At 39.5% G+C, this 18,701-nt stretch overlaps 1 protein-coding gene across 1 annotated transcript; it reads right to left on the reverse strand.

The window, feature by feature from the left end:
- Positions 1 to 5,742: 5,742 nt before the first annotated feature.
- On the reverse strand, positions 5,743 to 11,140 carry LOC117632885. The gene is made up of 5 exons (XM_034366496.1): positions 10,653 to 11,140; positions 9,786 to 9,874; positions 7,571 to 9,571; positions 7,001 to 7,187; positions 5,743 to 6,643 (listed from the first exon to the last, which is right to left on the reverse strand). The coding sequence occupies exons 1-5, from the start codon at positions 10,747 to 10,749 to the stop codon at positions 6,024 to 6,026; spliced, it is 2,994 nt and encodes a 997-aa protein (XP_034222387.1). The 5' UTR covers positions 10,750 to 11,140; the 3' UTR covers positions 5,743 to 6,023.
- Positions 11,141 to 18,701: the final 7,561 nt, after the last annotated feature.

Raw genomic sequence — 18,701 nt, forward strand, 5'->3', positions numbered from 1 at the left:
GCAGGGACCCTCAGCCTGACTCTGTCGAGCTGCCGAATTTCGCTTTCCTTGGGGCTCGGTTGCTTTAGTTTACCTGCCGAAAGAAGAATGAGTTGCAAAACATAGAATAACAAATACAATAGTTCTACCGACTGGTAACATAACTACCTACCGGCAATCTGGAACGCCGTAGGCACCGGAAACAGCGGGGACACTCCCGACAGCGATTCCCAATCACCAGAGAGTACCACCCGCCGATTCCTCCACGATTTTTGGGAAGTCGGCACGGCGCTGATGAAGTGCCCCCGCTCGGAAGCCTTCAGGCAATTCGCCTGAACCCAACCGCCGTGATCGGCACTCTTGGACTTCGTGACGCTGTATAGGTACGAGAATTGCTCGTAGGAGGGCTCCCCCTCCCCGGCAATCCCGAACGCAGCTATCACCCCCATTAAGGCCACCCAAAAGTTGGGATTATACTAGCCTGGGGCATACCCGATCTGGGCTAGGATCTTCTGAACGGCAGGCTGCAACGGTAGCCTGACACCCTGCGCCAACATATCGGTGAAGAAGACGACTCCACCATCTCCCGGGTCGCTGAGGGATTCGGTAGGGCTCGGAATCCTCATTTTTACCGAATCCGGGATGAGGTACTCCGCCCTAATCTTCTCGAGCTCCCGTTCGGTAAGTTTGTTGGGCTCCAAATAGTCGACCCCGAACAGGGGCTTCTTCGGTACGCCCACCGGTATCCTTGACCGTTCTCGATGGACGATCGTAACCCTCGGCCGGGACGGACCGGCGACGACATCGTCGCGACCAGAGGTAGAGGCCTCCAGCTGAGGGTCGGAGGTACCGAATCGGGTACCATCTTTGTAGACCGCGACCAACGGAAGCGGTTGCCCCGTCATCAGACCCTTGCCGATGCCGTGGGTAGGAACGGAGACAATCTCCTCACCGATAACTTCCACATCGGCGTCCTCTCTACTCTCGGCCCCGAGGCTCGCAGCCCCGCTGGATGTGTCCCAGCCCGATGATAACTCCTCATCGAAAGCATTGGGCTCACTGCCGAAGGAAGACTCGCTATCGGACATCTACAAAACAAGAAAAAGGAAAAGGATGGCTAAGGCTTTGAAATGAACTACCCTACCGATGTCTACGCCACTACCTATAGTTCACTAGACTACCGAAAGAGGGCCCATATAGACGATCGGCTAAGCCTACACTACGAAAGCACGCGGGTATATAAAGAAAAAATTATTATGGTACCGAACGGTAACTTACCTTTGCTATTGTTGAGACTTTGATTGCCGTTAATGCTCTTCGGTAATCGCCTTAATTGCCGATAACACCTTCGAAAATCGCCTTGGTTGCCGTTCACAATCTTCTGAAATCGCCTACGCAGAGCTCTCGCGTCCCTCTCAAATGCAAAGTGAACTCTTATGTCCGGAGCGATCTCTATTTATAGGGAGAGGGCTGCAACGGTACGCCTCGGGAAACCAAACGGCTCATAATTACAGCCGTCAGACGTCGCTTCGCTGGCCATGTGTCGCCCGGTGGATGGTGATGTCAGCTGCACGCCTGGTACAGAAGACGAAGCGTCTTTTCACGCCGGGTGCAGAAGCGCTTAAGCGCCTAATGCCAGCCAGCACGGAAACGGTTGCCCTCGCCTTCACCTTCAAGATCGGCAATTCTTCAGATCTCGGGGAACCTTTCCAAAACAAATCCTGTCAACGGAAGGGCATCATCTATGAAATCAGATGGAACCAAATTCCCTTCCGAAGAACCTTCGGAAGAGAACTTGGGGGACTACTGTTTATACCGTATATTAACAACCAATGACCACCTGACACGTGGACGGAAACGACAACTTGACATCACAGGCCCTTCGGCATATCCCCTACCGAATCCTACACATCCTGACACTTTTGACCTAGGACACGTGTCATGCTCACGACCAGCTCCTACAGTCCCACATCGGAAATATGAACATAATGCACGCCTCCCAAGGCCTATATAAGGAGACCCCTATTCCCAAAAGAGGGAGAGACAGAAGGATCAACGGTACGCTATCGCTTGATCTGTAGTCTAATCTTTACTAAATCCGTACTTACTTAAGCATCGGAGAGCCTTCGGCCGGTACCGCACCGGTACCCCAAGGTATTACCGAACGTTCCCTTTTTGCAGGAACTTGATCTTCCGAAGACTAACTCCCTTCCGAAGACACAATATCACTAAGTTGGGCGAACCACGTGTCAAACCACTTTTTCGCATCAACAAACAAAATTACAGCAAAATACTTATCTTTTGTGACGTAGAAATCGGTCTTCATGGAAGCATGATTGGAATAAGCGGTTTAAATTGAGGCTTGTAATCAGTCCTCAAGAGTAGATTTTATCTATTGGAGACAATGTCTCGGTGTAGCTATTGCATGGACCCTCCAGGATACAACAACCTTGACCCTCATAAGCTTACACTCACAATATTTAAGTCGAGTGAACTACTTGAACCTTTCCCTTGAGAAATAAATAATGTGGAGGAGAGATAAAAAAAATTGTTCTTGACTTATAGATCAGTGGTCTCAAATTTATGTATAGTGGAACGATGTTAACTTGCCAAGTCTCGTCACCAATAATTGGACAGTGGTTTCAAATAATTGCTCAATGGAAAAAAAGAATGATTTGGAACGATGTTGACTTGCCAATGGGATAGAACTTAGTGAAAAAGAGTCTTAACTTGCAAATCAGTGGTCTCAAGTTCGACCCCCGATAACATCTTGATAGTGTGTGTGCGTGTGAGAAAATCTCTTCCCCTTCCTAATTTATAAAAGAGTCATCTTTATCGAAAATTAACATTGCCATAACATTGGTGGTGAGCAAAAATATATTTGTCAAAAATTAACATTGGCGTAGTACATAAAGCAGAAGTTTACACACGAAACATTGTTCACTGCACCTAGTAGTATGGTGCTCGACGAAATTGAACATGATATTAAACAAATCAACGTGTGATATCCCAACTCAACATGAGATTAAATTCTGTACCAAGCCAGAATTTAATATTTTCTTCAATTTCTTGATGAATCTAGAAGAAGATAACCAAAATTCTGTTTTCCCTAAAAAAGCTGGACATGCTCCTTCTTTGCCAGGGCTAGATGGTGGAGATGGAACCTTTGATCATACACCAAAATTCAAATTTTTTAGTGAAGCTGAAAGCGTTGGCCTTGCATTGCTTCCTGTGCTTGGGTTAGATGGTGGATATGGAGTCTTTGGTAACATGCCAAAGTTTAATGGACTTGCATTGCCTCCTGTGCTAGGGCCAGATGGTGGATATGGAGCCTTTGGTAACATGCCAAAGTTTAATTTTCTTGATGAATATTCTAGAACAACTGGACTCACACTATGTGATTTGCCAGAACTAGAAGGTGAAGTTGGAGTGGTTTTTGGTTGCCTAAGTTCACTGGAATCTGGAGAGCAAGAGGCAAAGCCCAAAACCAGCAAAAGCACCAAGGTTATCCAACACATTTTTTGGGGGGCACCTGCCATTTTCTTCATGCTTCTCTTCTTCTTCTTCGTCTTCTTCTTTTTGACTTTGATTTGGGAATAAAAATCATTTGCTTCACTCTGCCTTATAATTTGCATTCATCCCTAGCATTCAGCCACGATTTCCTCTTCTCACTCAATCACTTGATTGATTGATTGATTACTGTAATCGCTCCTGAAGACTTGCCGTTTCTTTTTCAGTCATTGATTTCCCTAAATTGTTAATTGTAATCAATCAGCTACTGATTAGGAAATTATAGTTATGGTAAATTCTTTACTTTCTTTCAATCAAAGGCCTATAGGGTTCACCAATCGTGGAGGTTAATTATGTGAAGCTAAGAGGAAAATGACAATGAAATATAATAAATTTAGAACAATCTAAATAAGTGTCGGTGGTTGGAGGGAGCATTTTTGCTCGTTACTTTAACCCAAGGTGTACCGTAGGCCTCACCACCATTCACAACACTTGACACGTGTCCATTGGCATAACAATAGTTCCATAAATACAAAGCAAAGAGTTAATTATAATTATGTCAATAGATGCGTGTCAAGTGTTGAGAAGAATAGTGATGATACATCTTGGGTTAAAATGATGTTACTTTAAGTTAATTAGATATGTAAAAACTTGGCATCGAAAATCTAGAACGCGTACATGAATATATGAAAATTGAAAAATAGGAGAAAAACAATAATGAAATATTCTTAACTTAGAAAATAGATTTTAATATTATGGTAGGTTGATGCTATAGGATTGTAAAAATCTTGGTATATATATTATATTTAGTGTAGTGTGGAAAATAAATCGAAGGCCATTTGAGCCATTGAATGATAACCCAAGTACATGAACAAGGCCACAAATTTAACCATTATATTAACTTATAAACAAATACTTCAGCCATTATAAGGAACACTTTGTGACATTTATAGCAAATTAATTACCCTATCGATTATATGTTGCAAATTTAAATATTATACTAAGCTGGATAAATGCTACATTTTGGTCGTGACAGATTATTTATCCTAGTACTAAGGTCCTTCAAAGTTGAAGCAAGAAATGAAGGTCAATTTCCAAATTTTGTCCAAATTAAAGGTAAAACGATGAGTTCGTCATGAAATGAAAAATCCCTTCAACTTTCATATTTCTGATTTTTTTTTTTTAACATACTTGAAATTTGTGAGTTATCTAATCCAATATAATTCTAGGTACCAAACGTTGCCTTGTGGATTTGAAGGACTGGTCCGTGTTCTTCTGGTGGGTTGAGATGGTTGAATTGGTGCATCAACTTTATTTAAAAACCAGAAACAGGTGAGCTCGCACAATTATCTGCTACTAGCCAGAACAAGGTGGTAGAACTGTAGTGCACCTTTTGTAACATACCAAAGTTTAATTTTCTGATGAACTTTGCTGAGGAGGACTTGCATTATGCCTACCACCAGGACCAGATGGTGGAATGAGAGTACCCTTTGGCAGCATAGAAAACTCCAATTTTCTTGGAAAAGGAGGACTCAGACCATGTCCTTTACCTGCATCAGAAGGTTGAATTGGAGGGCCTTTTGGTAATACACCAAACTTTGATTTTGGTTGAAATGATATAGGAGGTAGATTTTTGCTATGTCCCTTACTTGGACCAGATGGTGGAATTAGAGATCTAATTGATAGCATGTGGCCAAATGTAGCCCCTCCTCCATGAAACTGCCCATGCTTCTCTCCTTTATTTGTGATGAGCTTACTTCCATCTGGGGAGAAAGAGGCAAAGCCCAACACTAGCACAAGCACCAAGGCCACCACCAATGACAATTTTTGACAGGTTAGTGCCATGCTCTTCTTCATGAATCTCTTGTTTTCTCTTTTTCCTTTTTGTTGTTTCTGAGTGAAAATCATGCCATACTTGCTCATATAGGAATTAGGTTATACTTCACTAAGAAATTCTTTAAAGTTTTTACTTTATTTTCCTCAAGTGCTTGTTTGCTATTTAATAGCACTATCAATCCAAGTTAGCTCTATGCCATTGTATTTCATCTGTATATTCGTCTGTAGCCAGTAAAGTATGCCATATGAGGTTCACCAACTATGGAAGCTTATCAAATGTTTTCTTCGTTGAAGGATAGGAGGAAATTTTATCTTAAAGGAAAGTCATTTTCACCCTACTAGCCTGGTATTCATAAATATGAGTTCAATACGGTTACATATAAATACAAATTCGATATCAATACATATTTATGGTAAGTTTCCATTGTGGCCGCAACATTTGGTTTTAAGTGTCCTGTTGTAGCCTGTAGTCTTGTAGACTACCTAAGAAAAAAAAAAATGTAATATCATTTTGCAGTCCCGAAGCATTCTATTCTCCATCATTAGTCATACCAAGTTAACAACTTTTGTAGCAAAGACTAATCTTTTTATTCATCTTTCTCATGAAACTACCATTTCATGGCTTCATTTACATACTCTACTTAAGCTTCTAGACCAACAAAGAAAAAAACTTGACTTGAAAATTTTCGCATTCTACACTACATAACCACTACCTCTGCTACTAGCTCATCTATCAACGAGTTCTCTACTTCCCTACCTATTATGTCTATGTCGTCTCCCAAATCCAACCACAGCGAGTCTCTTTCGAGCACTTTCTCCAGATTGTCCTCATTTGCGTTCTCTTCTTGGCTTGCCAGCAACTTGCACAGAACACCATGGAGTACACTTCTATGGATCCACTTGGGACCAACTCTTTTGTTTGCAGGCCTCACCCATGGGTGTGGATCAGTGAATTGCTCAAACATCTCCAGAAGCCCTGAATTTATCCGGTCGAACAGTAATCTCCTCTCAGGCTTTGGCCAAGAAGTCTGATCAGGGTATTTCTTCTCAAGCTCTTCGAACAGTAAAGGGCTCACAGGACATTCTGGAGTGTGCCATGTTGTCAAAAAGGTACCCGAGTCAGCACTGTTTAAACCAGATTCAGTTAAAATATCGGCCAAGTACGAGGACTCCCAGCTCCCTTGATCTCTATGAAGTCCTATTGCATCTGAAAACCCAGTAGATTCTTCACCAACTTCTTCATCACTTGAGATTTCCATGGGTCCCTCTGCATATGGTTCTGACTCCAGCTTGAGTAGCTGAAGCTGCATCCGAAGCCCTAACAACCAAATAGAATATGAAAATTAAGGCAAACAAAGGAATAAATCAATTAACTAAACGAATGTGCAACACAGACGGAAGAAAAGGTAATCATAGTCATAATAGAACTCAAAACAGATTCAGTTCAACAAATTCAATTGATATGGCAGACAAAATTTCAACTCCCACCAACGACTACAGCCCACCTTATCCAACATCCGCACTCAGAAATTGCAAAATCAACTGACTTCTCGCACATGATATAATTGGAAAGCAGCAAGGCAATAGTTTATTCTATTCCAGCACCTACATATTCCATAGGGAAACTAGCACTAGAAACCTAAAAAATAATCAATATAAATGGTCTTCCAGTTACCTTGCAGGTCAGCATTGAGACTCTCAAAGCATTCAGGAGAAGATGATGCATCATCAGTGAAAGGAACTTCCAGAACTGAAACAGGACTGGGTTGATCCGCCTCCTTAGTTCTTGCAGGCGATTCTATTCCAGGTACAGGGTGGTCAGAGGGGACTGCCCGTTCAACAGGTGGCCTGATTGATGGTTCCTGGAAATTTATTGAAATATTTAAGAGACAAAAATATTCTTGATGCAAAGCTCTGCTTTCAACTGCGCAGGAAATGAATTCCAAACACATTGAATAGAAGTGACATACACAAAGTATGATGAATTGATACATCTACTTGTTTGTATAAAATGGTATATGATAAAATCATCAACAATAATTAACATCTCACAAAGAGTAATATGCAACAGGTATATATATATTTTTTTGTCTTCAGGAACATCAAAAATGAAATCATATAAGAGTTTTTTAGAATCAGTCCTGGGGATTTCAACATCAATAAGTCTCTACTAAGTCTATATCATTACAGCATTGATATTATCCTATCACACAATCAAAAACCAAGCAGACAATTAAACACAAACCTGAGGAACTAGGTTCTCTTTGGGAGTAGAAGAAGAATCGCCTTCTACCAACATATGAGAAGATGATTCTGGAAGGAACGTATCCGGAGTTTCGGAAGGTAATGATGCATCCGGATCCACCAGTTTTACAGAAGCTGAACTTGAATCTGCAGCATTACTAGGTGATGACTCAAAGACTGAAATATTCTGCTGGGATTGATTGTTCTCTTCAAAGTCGGTTTTATCTTTACTCTGAGTAGTATGAGTTTCAGGTGAAATGTCAATAGCTTCCCTACCTAAGGAGCGAGAAGAATACGATCTTTTATTACTGGATCTAGAGTGTTTGCGGGCACCTTCTCTAAGATCAAGATTCCCCTTTACTAGCTGGTTTCTTTCGTGCTGGACTGTTTCTTTTGGTATCAGATACCTGTCATCACGTATAGTTTCACGGCGCATACTTGTTTTATAACTTCCAAATGCACTAGATGAAGATGGAAGAGATTTCGATCTTGATAAACTATTAATACATCCATCCTTCCAGCCATCCCTACTGCTGATACCCAGAGGTCCACCACATCGTGCAGGTGCATCTTCAGTAGAAAATTTATCTCTAAATCCTGCCTCACCAATCATGGCATTCAATTTTTCTGCTCGCATTTCCTTGTCGGGGATAGCAAGCATTTCAGCAAGGGTGTTGCCCCTGCTAACAACTCCCACTTCTTGGGACTTGTGAGTCATTTTCCATCTCTCTGAGAGTCTCTTCTTGGCCTCTCTACTCACAGTTGATTCAGTAGAGCATGATGATGATGGCCTAGAGTGATTATTCAAGTGAAAGGAATGTCTGGAAGCCACTGACATCACCTCTGATTCATTTGCAGATTCATTCTCAGACATGCTACAAGAACTCTCATCACCAGCATATCCTTTCAAACCAGATGATGAAAAACGTACAGAACCGGTGCTAAAGTTATTCCTCATTTGCCTTGTGATTTCTTTAGCAACTTCCCTAGATTCTCTAGACTTATGCCTCAAATGGCCATCTTTATCTTGGGAGTTTTTCCTTCCCCGTGATTCTGTCTCCCTATTTCTAATGCTCGGAAATTCTGCGTGTTTCCTACCATCTAACATAGAAGCATGAGAAGAACAAGGTGATGAAATAGTTTTGGTACCATTCAGCATCTTCCCAAGGTTAGGTTTCAGAACAACTATCCTTGTAGGAGGAATGGAAGATTCATTTTTCACTTCTGATAGGTTAATTGATGACTTGAGAGAACTATGACCAGCATGTCTACTGTCAGAGTGGCTAGAAAAAGAATCGCGATGCTCCTGAGGAGATTTACAGTTATTCTTCCGAGGGGTTTCTCTCACTGCTGTCCAGCCAAGGTCAATGTTCTCATACCTCTGAGCTTCTGATGACTTCATAGAGGCTATGTGACCACAACGGGAATGGGGGCCACCTTGCAGATCATGCAGATGCTTTGCGAACAATGAGTCTGGTTGCTGAAGAAATTTTAGAAGAAGATCCTTGTTAGAATCCAGCACCTCAAGTGCATCATGGAATTCCTTTGAATCCTGTAGCCTCTCATCTGTTGAAAGACGTTTAGCATCCATGAATTTCTGTCGAACAAAAGCCATCTCAGCATCACTGAGCTTCGAGTTAGCATTCCCTCGTGAAGAGCAACTACGACCTTCTACCTTTGAAGCTTCGAAAACTTCAAACACATCCTTGAATTCTTGTTGCTCCTTTGAGTTCTTCCTAGATGAACGGCGGTCATAACACATGCTGCTCCTCTCCTCTTTCTCTACCAATCTTGTCCTCTGAAGACAATTCTCTGAAATGCTTTTCTGTTGTCTATGAGCAGGCTGCTGAGGTGGCAGCCCATCAAGACCCATCAATTTGGCAATAACGCTTGGCGACCTCCTTCTGGGTTCAGTTTCTCTCAACATCTCCTCAGCTAATAATTTCTTTATTGGAGTTCCAACAACTTGCTTTGAAGATCGTCGCCCCAACTCAAACGTGAACTGCAAGGGGAAAAACAATACACTTGATCATGAATGCCATATCTGTAGTTGTTATTTTGAAAATAAATCAAAATGAGGGAAGATTTCACAGAAAAACACTATTCTTTGGCTCACTTCAACACAAAACAGTTGTTACTCTGTTTGTCTTACAAATGACAGGAAAACAAAAACCAAATCATGCGGCTCAATATACACAACTAGAAAATGAGCTTACCGAGTCGTCCCCTGTAGAGCCACTACTGCAAGAACTAGAATCAGAGGCCAATTTTGGAAAGTTTTTCTGTTTCTTAACCTGCCTGTTTCCTGGAAATAAAACCATAAAACATCAGGATGTCCCTTCGAAAGCATAAACAAAGTGAGAAGGATCTATTTCATAAAATTTACAAGCAATTAGAAATCAAAATAACTAGTACCCAACCCAGTAAATAATCAGAGAGCGATTAAACAGTTCATGGGAAAAAGGGAAGAACTGGAACAATAAAACGTAGAAAACATGGCAATGTCTGGAAAACAGCATGCAGAAAACAGAGGAAATTTCATAATTGTCTTTGACTAATCAAAAAGAAGCAATTGAATTATAACTCATCATCTCCTGGAATTCATTATGGAAACAAAGGAAATCATGGCAATACCACCACAGAAAAGTCACAAACTTTACCAAATTACAGACACAAACCAAAATAACCTGCATTGCACAGCCAGTAGAGAAAATAAATTAAAGCTGATAAATAAATAAAAATTGTTGCCTTTAGTGGATAACATGATAAAAGAAAATTTGAGAAAAATCCAAAGTGGTTATGAAGTTCAAAACTTTTTTATTTTCTTTAATTGGAAAAGAAGAGATTAGTAGATTCCGTTCAAGGGAGCTTGATAGTTTAGTTTAATCGTTGCGTTTCGAAAACACCGAGGGAAAAATAACTAATTTCAGCCAAAATCTGAATTTCGTCTTCCTTCTTTTTTTTTTCTTTCTTTCTTTCTCTCGGTTTTCTCGGAAAACAAACGGGGTCGGAATTTCAGACAACTTACGGAGTTGAAAAACCACAAAACAAAAACAAAAAAAGCCAAAATCAGAGCACCAGACCTCCTCTAAAAGCTCGTTCAGTGGAGGCGAATCTTTCCTCGGAGCTCCTATCAGCAATGCTCGTAATCTTAGACCTCCTTGGCCGCAAATTCTCCATTTTCACTCATTAAAACACCCTCCCAAACCTAAAAATTTAAAATTTACGCACAAAAAAGTAATGCGGAAGAAACAGAGATCGGAAACTCCCCACAGACGCACGCAACACGAAGCTTCGGAGAAAATCACACCTAAAAAGAAAAAGCCCTAAGTTTTCAGCTCCACACACACAAAAAAAAAAAATTCAGAAAAAACCAGATCTTGTAAAGAAAGAGAAGGAGAGAGAAGGCTGTTGAAACGGAGACAGAGAGATAGAGTGAGAGTAATAAAGAGGCGTCCGTGTCTGAGAACAGAGAAGAGAGGGAGAGAGAGAGGGTGAGAGCGGGTGACTGGGTGTGAAAAGAAGAAAGCGAGAGAGGAGAGAGAGAGTGGGGTTGGTTTTGGTTTTGTTTTGTTTTGGGAATTTTTTGAACTTTCAAATACCGATAGACTGACAGAGGGGACTCAGGCTCTGGGCGGGCAAGTGGGGCGTGAGGTGAAACAGACTATGGCTCTGCCCCTTTTTCCATGTGTCCTTACTGGGCTATGCCACGTCACTGTCCTGCTTGGTCCTCCATGGCAAGCTGTTGGCTTCACTCCTTGTATGCTTGGTCTTTTTTTGGACAATTTCATGGCTGTTCTGGTGTTTCCCTGTATGGTCATATGAGGGTAATTGAAGATTGTTTAACTGCCAAAAATTGCAAGAAATGCATGCTTGTGAGTCTTCTAATGAAGACTATGGACAATAACAATTTGTTTACATGTAGATGTGCTGTTGCCTAAAAGATCAATTTGCTGGGGGCGAAAAGGGCCAACAACTAGTCTCTAATTCCAACGATGGCGTGTTTGCATGTAAATTGTGTGCAACTAAAGGAGTATAGAATCACAGTTGAGTTATTTGCATTAGAAATTTAACAAGTCCACATGATATGATCGGAAAAGATAACTCCCCTAACATATAGCTTCTTAATAGGATACTATACATAGATGTCCTTGTTCGGGTGATGTTTGTCATTTGAATGACAGCTTGTTCGTTTGTGATATGTTCTTGTCTAAAACATCAATTTGTCGGTGATGAAAGGGCAAAAATTTATTATGCTTTTATACTAATAACATCCTATATATGCCCTTACATAAAATATCAACTTACCAGTGATCAAAATGATCAAATTTTGGCCTACTGGTGTACTGATATTGTATCTCTGTCCTTACTTAAATTATCAATTTGTCGGCGACGAAAAAGGCCAAAATTTAGCCTGCAGTTACACTGTCATCGTATCTCTGCCCTTACCTAAAACATCTATTTGTCGGGGACGAAAAGGGCCAAATTTTGTTTACCTTTTGCACTAACACCATATCTCTGCTCTTACCTAAAACATCAATTTGTCAATGACGAAAAGAGCCAAAATTTAGTCTACCTTCACACTGACATCGTATCTCTGCCTTTACCTAAAACATCTATTTATCGACGACAAAAAGGGCAAATTTTGGTGTACATTTACACTGGCACCGTATCTCTGTCATTACCTAAAACATCAATTTGTCAATGATGAAAGGCCAAACTTAAAATTTTAATTTGTCGACAGCGAAAGGGCCAAAACTTTGTCTAACGTTAATACTGATTGGGTCTCTCTACACTTACCTAACACATCAATTTGTTAATGTCGATAATGACTTAAACTTTCTAACGACATTGCGTTCACATGCACGTTACTTGCAATTGAGAGACAAATTCACAATCGAGTCATTCATGTCATGTGACAATTAATGTGTTAATTAACCATTAATCATATTAATTAAAAATACAACTAGTATATACACATTAACTAACACATCTAACATTACACTCAAAAATAATAAGGTAGCCAGTAATAAAAGATGAGGACAGATGTAAAAGCGGGCACAAAAACACTTAGATAGGTATGATTTTTTTGGTGATCGTGATTGTATATATGTACACATAGGGTTCTTTTTGTTTCTCAACGGGAAAGTGATATTCAAACACCTTTATCTATTATAATATATGAATTACTTTTTTCACAACATCGACCGAGTATAAATACCATGTTATTATGCAGTTGATTTAATTATGCTGTGTGCTGGCATATTTATTTATTTATTCAATTTCCATTGTTTTGGATGAATGGGGCTCCACCATATTTATTATATGTGCAAATGACACAGACCAAACAAAGAGAGGAATCTTGAATTCTCAAAGCGATTCAATATGGGTAGCCATTTGTAGGGGTACTTGTAGGAGAGGCAGTCTTGTAGTTGTAGTTACGGCAGCACCCACCCTTTTGTTTTGTTGTGGTAGGGATCAAACAAATGTCATGCAATTATGGGACTTGTGTACGTTTAATTATATAAAAATAGGTCAACTTAGACATATTGTTAATACATGTACTTAACAAATTCTGCTTCCATTCTATTTGATACGAGATTCATTTTATGACCCACAATCAATAATCAACCTTAAGCTCTTGTTCGGTGTACCTAAAAGGCAAGGCCTATTCTCTTCTAATTAACTGTTTATATGGTTTTTATTTATTTATTAAAACTATAGTTATTATTAGTAAAGGATCTGTTAGTGTAGTGATTTGAAAGCAAACGCTTTCCTCATAAAAGGTCATCGGTTCAAGTATTAACATCCGTGTAGTGTGTGTGAATGAGTGAGTTTAGTATGCTATCGCATTTCTCAATATAAACTGTCCTTAAAAAAAACACCATAATTATTAATTAATTAGAGTATAAACAAATAGAGGGTCATCCTTGATTTTGGATATTTTTGCCTCCTTCCCCCTCACATGCGCACTTAAAACTTCAATTTTGTACTTGAAAATGTTGAAGATTATGAATTATAAACCAAGCAAACTCTAAACCCATGATTATTGGGTTTTTGCATGCATGATCATGAAGTTAAAATACACATAGGGGTCGGCATTAGAAACCAAAAAAAAAGTACCAAAAAAATCGATCATGTGTCTTTTGTGCAGGAGCTAGGGGCAACCACTGAAAATCTACATAGACATAGGCCATTGGGTGTGCTTTACTCTTACATATGATATGACCACCCAACCTTTGGCCCCCCAAAATTTGCATGATTTTGCTTGGCACCTTTATTTCTGTGTAATATGGAATCCAAGCAAAAAGCATCACAACATGGAGATCATTGTTGTCTCCAATCCCTACCATATAGTTGACAAATAAAGCTAGCCACTTAATTTACTTGTCCATTTGCATGATCATCAAGACGTTTCTCTATGTGTTTGATTATTTTTTATTTTTTATTTTTTTGGGTTTCCTGTCACTTTTATGCTTCTTTGGATAATCTTTTTTTTTTTTTTCATAGAATCATGTGCAAAAGCAAGAGGGCTCTCAGCCCCACAAGCCCATACATCCATCTACAACTAACATAGATGAAGTTTTTCCTTCTTCTGATGCCTGGAAGGACTTGAGTTTGCCAATTGCTGGAGTGTTTTGGTAATGATTAAAAGCAAAAGCTGAAAGCAAACACCATCTTGACTAGACTAAAGTGTGATTATTTAGGTAGAAATCCACAATCATGGCTTTTGAATGCCCGCAATCATCTGTTAACTTTTGACAAATTACAAATTCCTTGATTAATTAATGCAAACTATACCTGCATGCCACAATCACATTGGCCATCTTTCTAAGAAATAGAGAATGATATAGACTTTGAACTTCATATCTTAACCAGGCAGGCCTACAGGCTTAGGACTTTCAACTTCATATCTCAACCATCAAAATCTGATGCCAAACTGCTTTGAAATAGCTAGACACGTATAAGTATATTTATATAACCCTCAATCCTGTCTCTGTCTCCAATTGGCCCATCGTGTAAAGAAAACTAGGATCACCAAAGTCATCTAATCTAATTTCTAGCTGATCAATTAATTAAATAAGACAAAACCCAATACTAATCCGTTTCTAGAATATTAAACCTGCTAGCTTTTGGTAGGTCTGTCTGGAATGAGCCTCTCATTGGCTTCTTATATTACTCTGTATATTGTGTGGTACTTTCAAATCTTGACTGCATGCATGAATTCCAAAAACAAATTTGCACACGCAAGTTGGCAGGTTGTTGATTTTCTCATAAATAATGTGCATCTTTTTTCAGGACAGAGCAAATATATATATGTTACTCCACGCAAAGGGTGTGTGGAAGATGATTCTCTAAAGTGTGTACTATGTCTTCTGCCACATAAAATAAAAGTGTATATAAAATCAGATGATGTTTTAGTTTTCTTTTTCTACCAATGGTCGAGCTGGAATTCGAATTTGGATATCTTTCAATATTAAAAAGAGAAATCTCATTAAAATATGAGCTAATTGCCAGGGAAAACAATGTTTTCTTGTGCAACATGCATTGATACAAATGGGGCAAAGGTCATTTGGGTGCACATGGGACAAGAAAATGGGGAAATTGTACCAAAATCTGCAAGAGATAATGTAATTGTCCAAACTAAGAAACCATGTATATTTACAAGTTTCATGAGGGCCACTTGAATTATTATAGAGCAAGGTAAATAAAGTATGGTGCTTGGAAGCTAGATAGGCCATGAGGCATGACATTACAGAGGCCGGAGGAGAATCTCCGCCAAGAGCGGGTGTGACTCAAATCAACACCAAAACCCAAGAAAAAGAATATGGTGGGAAAGAAATTTAAAGATTAAAAAAAGGGCCTTATATTTCGGCTTCTGTCATCCATGGATGAGACATCCACATTTCATACTCACAAGATTTGGAAACTCAATTTGACTCAATTGTAGGCACCAGGGAGCGTTTCCTTGTATGATTGCTTCAAAGCCTTCAATGGCTCCCATAAGTACAAGAATTGATTTCGACCCACAAAAAGAGAGTACAAGAATTGATGTGAAATGTGTCACATGTTATATCTGCATCTAATTTTGAATTATTGTATAAGTTATTATATGACTTTCACACAGATTGTATTTCTACTGGGATCTGGCTCCTCTCTGGAACCATACAGAACACAGACAATTTGTTGAAATCTCCCAACCATTTATTGTACTCAGTTCAGAGTTCAGACCAAAGAAAATAGAACACATTCTGAACCCCTCTTTTAATGCTTAGTTCAGAGTTCAGTTTCAGACCAAAGATAAGAGTATTTAGGAATTCCTGCAAGCTTAGTGGAAGTAAAACAGGTTTTGTATAAGTTGGACAGAACTGGACCTCTTGGTTGGCTCCTGAGGCCCAATGGGCCAATTCTTCTAACATGTTGCCATGGTGATTTCACTAAAGTAGCATTGCTGCTATTTGCAGAGGCTAAAGTCACTGCCAAAGACTTGACGCCCCATTCTAAATCCCTGAACTGGTAAGAGCAAGCAACAACACAAGAACCAGCTGCTAATTGTTGGATATGTAGTTGTATGAATGTAACTATGGTAGGATAAAAGATGTTTTAAAAGTGTATATGAATACGCTATCTTTCAGACTTTATTTGCCCTCGCTACTTTGTTGGCTCATGAGGCCCAATGACATATTTATTTAATGTGCTGTTGAATAAGCCGAGACAAAGAAGCCCAGCATAAAAACAGAATAGCACATCCTTACGTAACGTCACCCACATTGAGATTAAATAACAAACTCAGCCCTATCTTGCATATTGCTAGCTTCTTCTTCTTCTCAAATTGAGATATGAGTCTCTAGTGTCCTTCATTTTGTTGACAACAACATCCATATGCATCCGCTCAGCTGGTAATATTGCAGAGCATGAGAGTCCTATCTGCATCACTGAAACCAAACACTCCTCCAATCTTGTTTCAAGGATAGGGCTGTCATCTTGGTAGCCTATGTCATTTTTGTATCTTTCATCATCACCATTTGCAAAATCTCTTTCAATGAGCAATGAATGGTCAACTATATCCATGGCATGGTCAGGCATTGCCATGGCTGTGAATTGGTGAATGCTCATACCATCTCCAAAAATGCCATCTGTTGGTCTTTTTCCTGTGAACATTTCTAGCAACAGTAATCCAAAGCTATAAATATCTCGGAGGATGGAAATTTGCCCTCCCATGCCATACTCTGTCATTCATCAATACATGCATTAGGATCTTCTTTATGAGTTTTCCAGAAAGAAAAAAAAAAAAAAAAAAAGGCGATCATCTTTTTTATTTTATTGGAAGTGACTTAAGATAGCTTCGTCGTAGTAACTTATTAGGAAGAGAGACATAGAGAGTGATATAAACTCATACCTGGAGGAATGTACCCTATGGAACCCTTTAGCCCAGCTGACAATGTTAGACTTTGGGAGGAATTAGTTGTATGTGACCTCCTGGTCCTCACGAGCGCGTAGAGGTGCTCGGATTTCAATTTGGATATTGTTCGAGTCTCGAATGGATTTCGCCTATTGTACGTTATCCGGGTTCGATAGGTTTGAACCGTTGGATAGTCTTGAATTCAATATATGTTAATCTAGGCATTTCTAAGATTGTGTAGGAATTCATGGATCGTGAATCGGAGATCCGGATGTTTTGATTTAATAACTTGAAGTTTGTGCTTTACAATAACCGTCCGATCGTGCGATCGCGAGCGATCCGACTGTTCGATCGGAACCAAACTTACAGGACGTGTATCCTAAACCTTGTAGAACCCATAGGAACTTTCAGATCAGAATTTGGAGGTCATGGGCCCTGTGGGCCCGTTTGACCAAGTTTGGGTACTTTGACTCTTAGTTGACCGTGAGTCTTCCGATGTAGTTTCACTTTTCTAGGAGGATTAAAATGACCTTATTGACAAGTCTTGACCGTTATTTGAGTTATATAAAAGGTCAAGTTATTTGTGATTAAGTCTTGGATTGATTTTTGGGGAAAATCGGGAATTGAATATTACGGTTTACTGTGGGAAGTTATATGATTACATTATAGAAAAGTACATACTTCCCATACGTGGCATTGGAATTTCCGGCGTATGGGAAGTATGTATAATTATTTAGGTTTCACACATGGAGTTGGAATTTTCAGCATGTGAGACACTTCCCATACGTGACATTGGAATTTCCGGCGTATGTGAAGATTATGTGATTATTAGGTCTCACACGTGGCGTTGGAATTTCCGACGTATGGGAAGATTATGTGATTATTAGGTCTCACATGTGGAGTTGGAATATTCTGGCGTGTGAGACCATGTGATTTGTTATGAATTATCACACTTGGCGTTGGAGAATTCCGGCGTGTGGTAAAAGAACAGGGAGAGGAAAAAGGGATTATTTTACTATATCGGGGAAATATTGATGCTTAAAAGAATAATGTCTGGTGTGTTGTGATTTAAGGAAAAAGGGAAATGAATAATTCTAGAATTTACTATTTTGTATTGCTATAATGGATTGTATGTTATTGGAGCCGGGAATTTTGTAGTAAGAACTACGTGTAGTTTGATCCCTCACAAGGGGTACGTAGGTAGCCTAGGGCTTTACCTAGGTGCAGCCGCTGACAAAAATTTACTTATGATTATTTTATTGAGTTTGGTTCTAACCTTGTCGTTGGTCTTGAAACTTGGTCGAAATCGAGGTGTGATCAGATAATTGTTCATACTCCCGTATGACTAAGGGAGGGTTGGGTTAGTGTGTTATGATCAAAGTAGGGGTAAAACCCGTTTGGATTGTTATACAATTTAGGCTGAGGCCTTAAACTACCTATGCAGATATTAAGATGTTAAAAGTCACATGATGGAAATCAGGAAGTTATATTAAATGGATTACAATGCATAATTAGTTTGAATTCACTCCTTGCATCGTTTAATTTCCATGTTTGATTTAAGAGCATTGTTAGTGTTTTGCTTCGAATCATTTGAAGGCCGAAAGCCTATATGTAAACTGTATGATGTATCTGATGCATGCTGCCAGTTGTGGATATTAAATTGTGATTTTAACAGGTTGAAAATTTGAGAAATGCTCAATTTACAAGGGAAACTGCTGAAATTTATGCA

Source organism: Prunus dulcis, chromosome 6 (assembly GCF_902201215.1).
Source record: "Prunus dulcis chromosome 6, ALMONDv2, whole genome shotgun sequence".
Lineage (NCBI taxonomy): Eukaryota > Viridiplantae > Streptophyta > Magnoliopsida > Rosales > Rosaceae > Prunus > Prunus dulcis.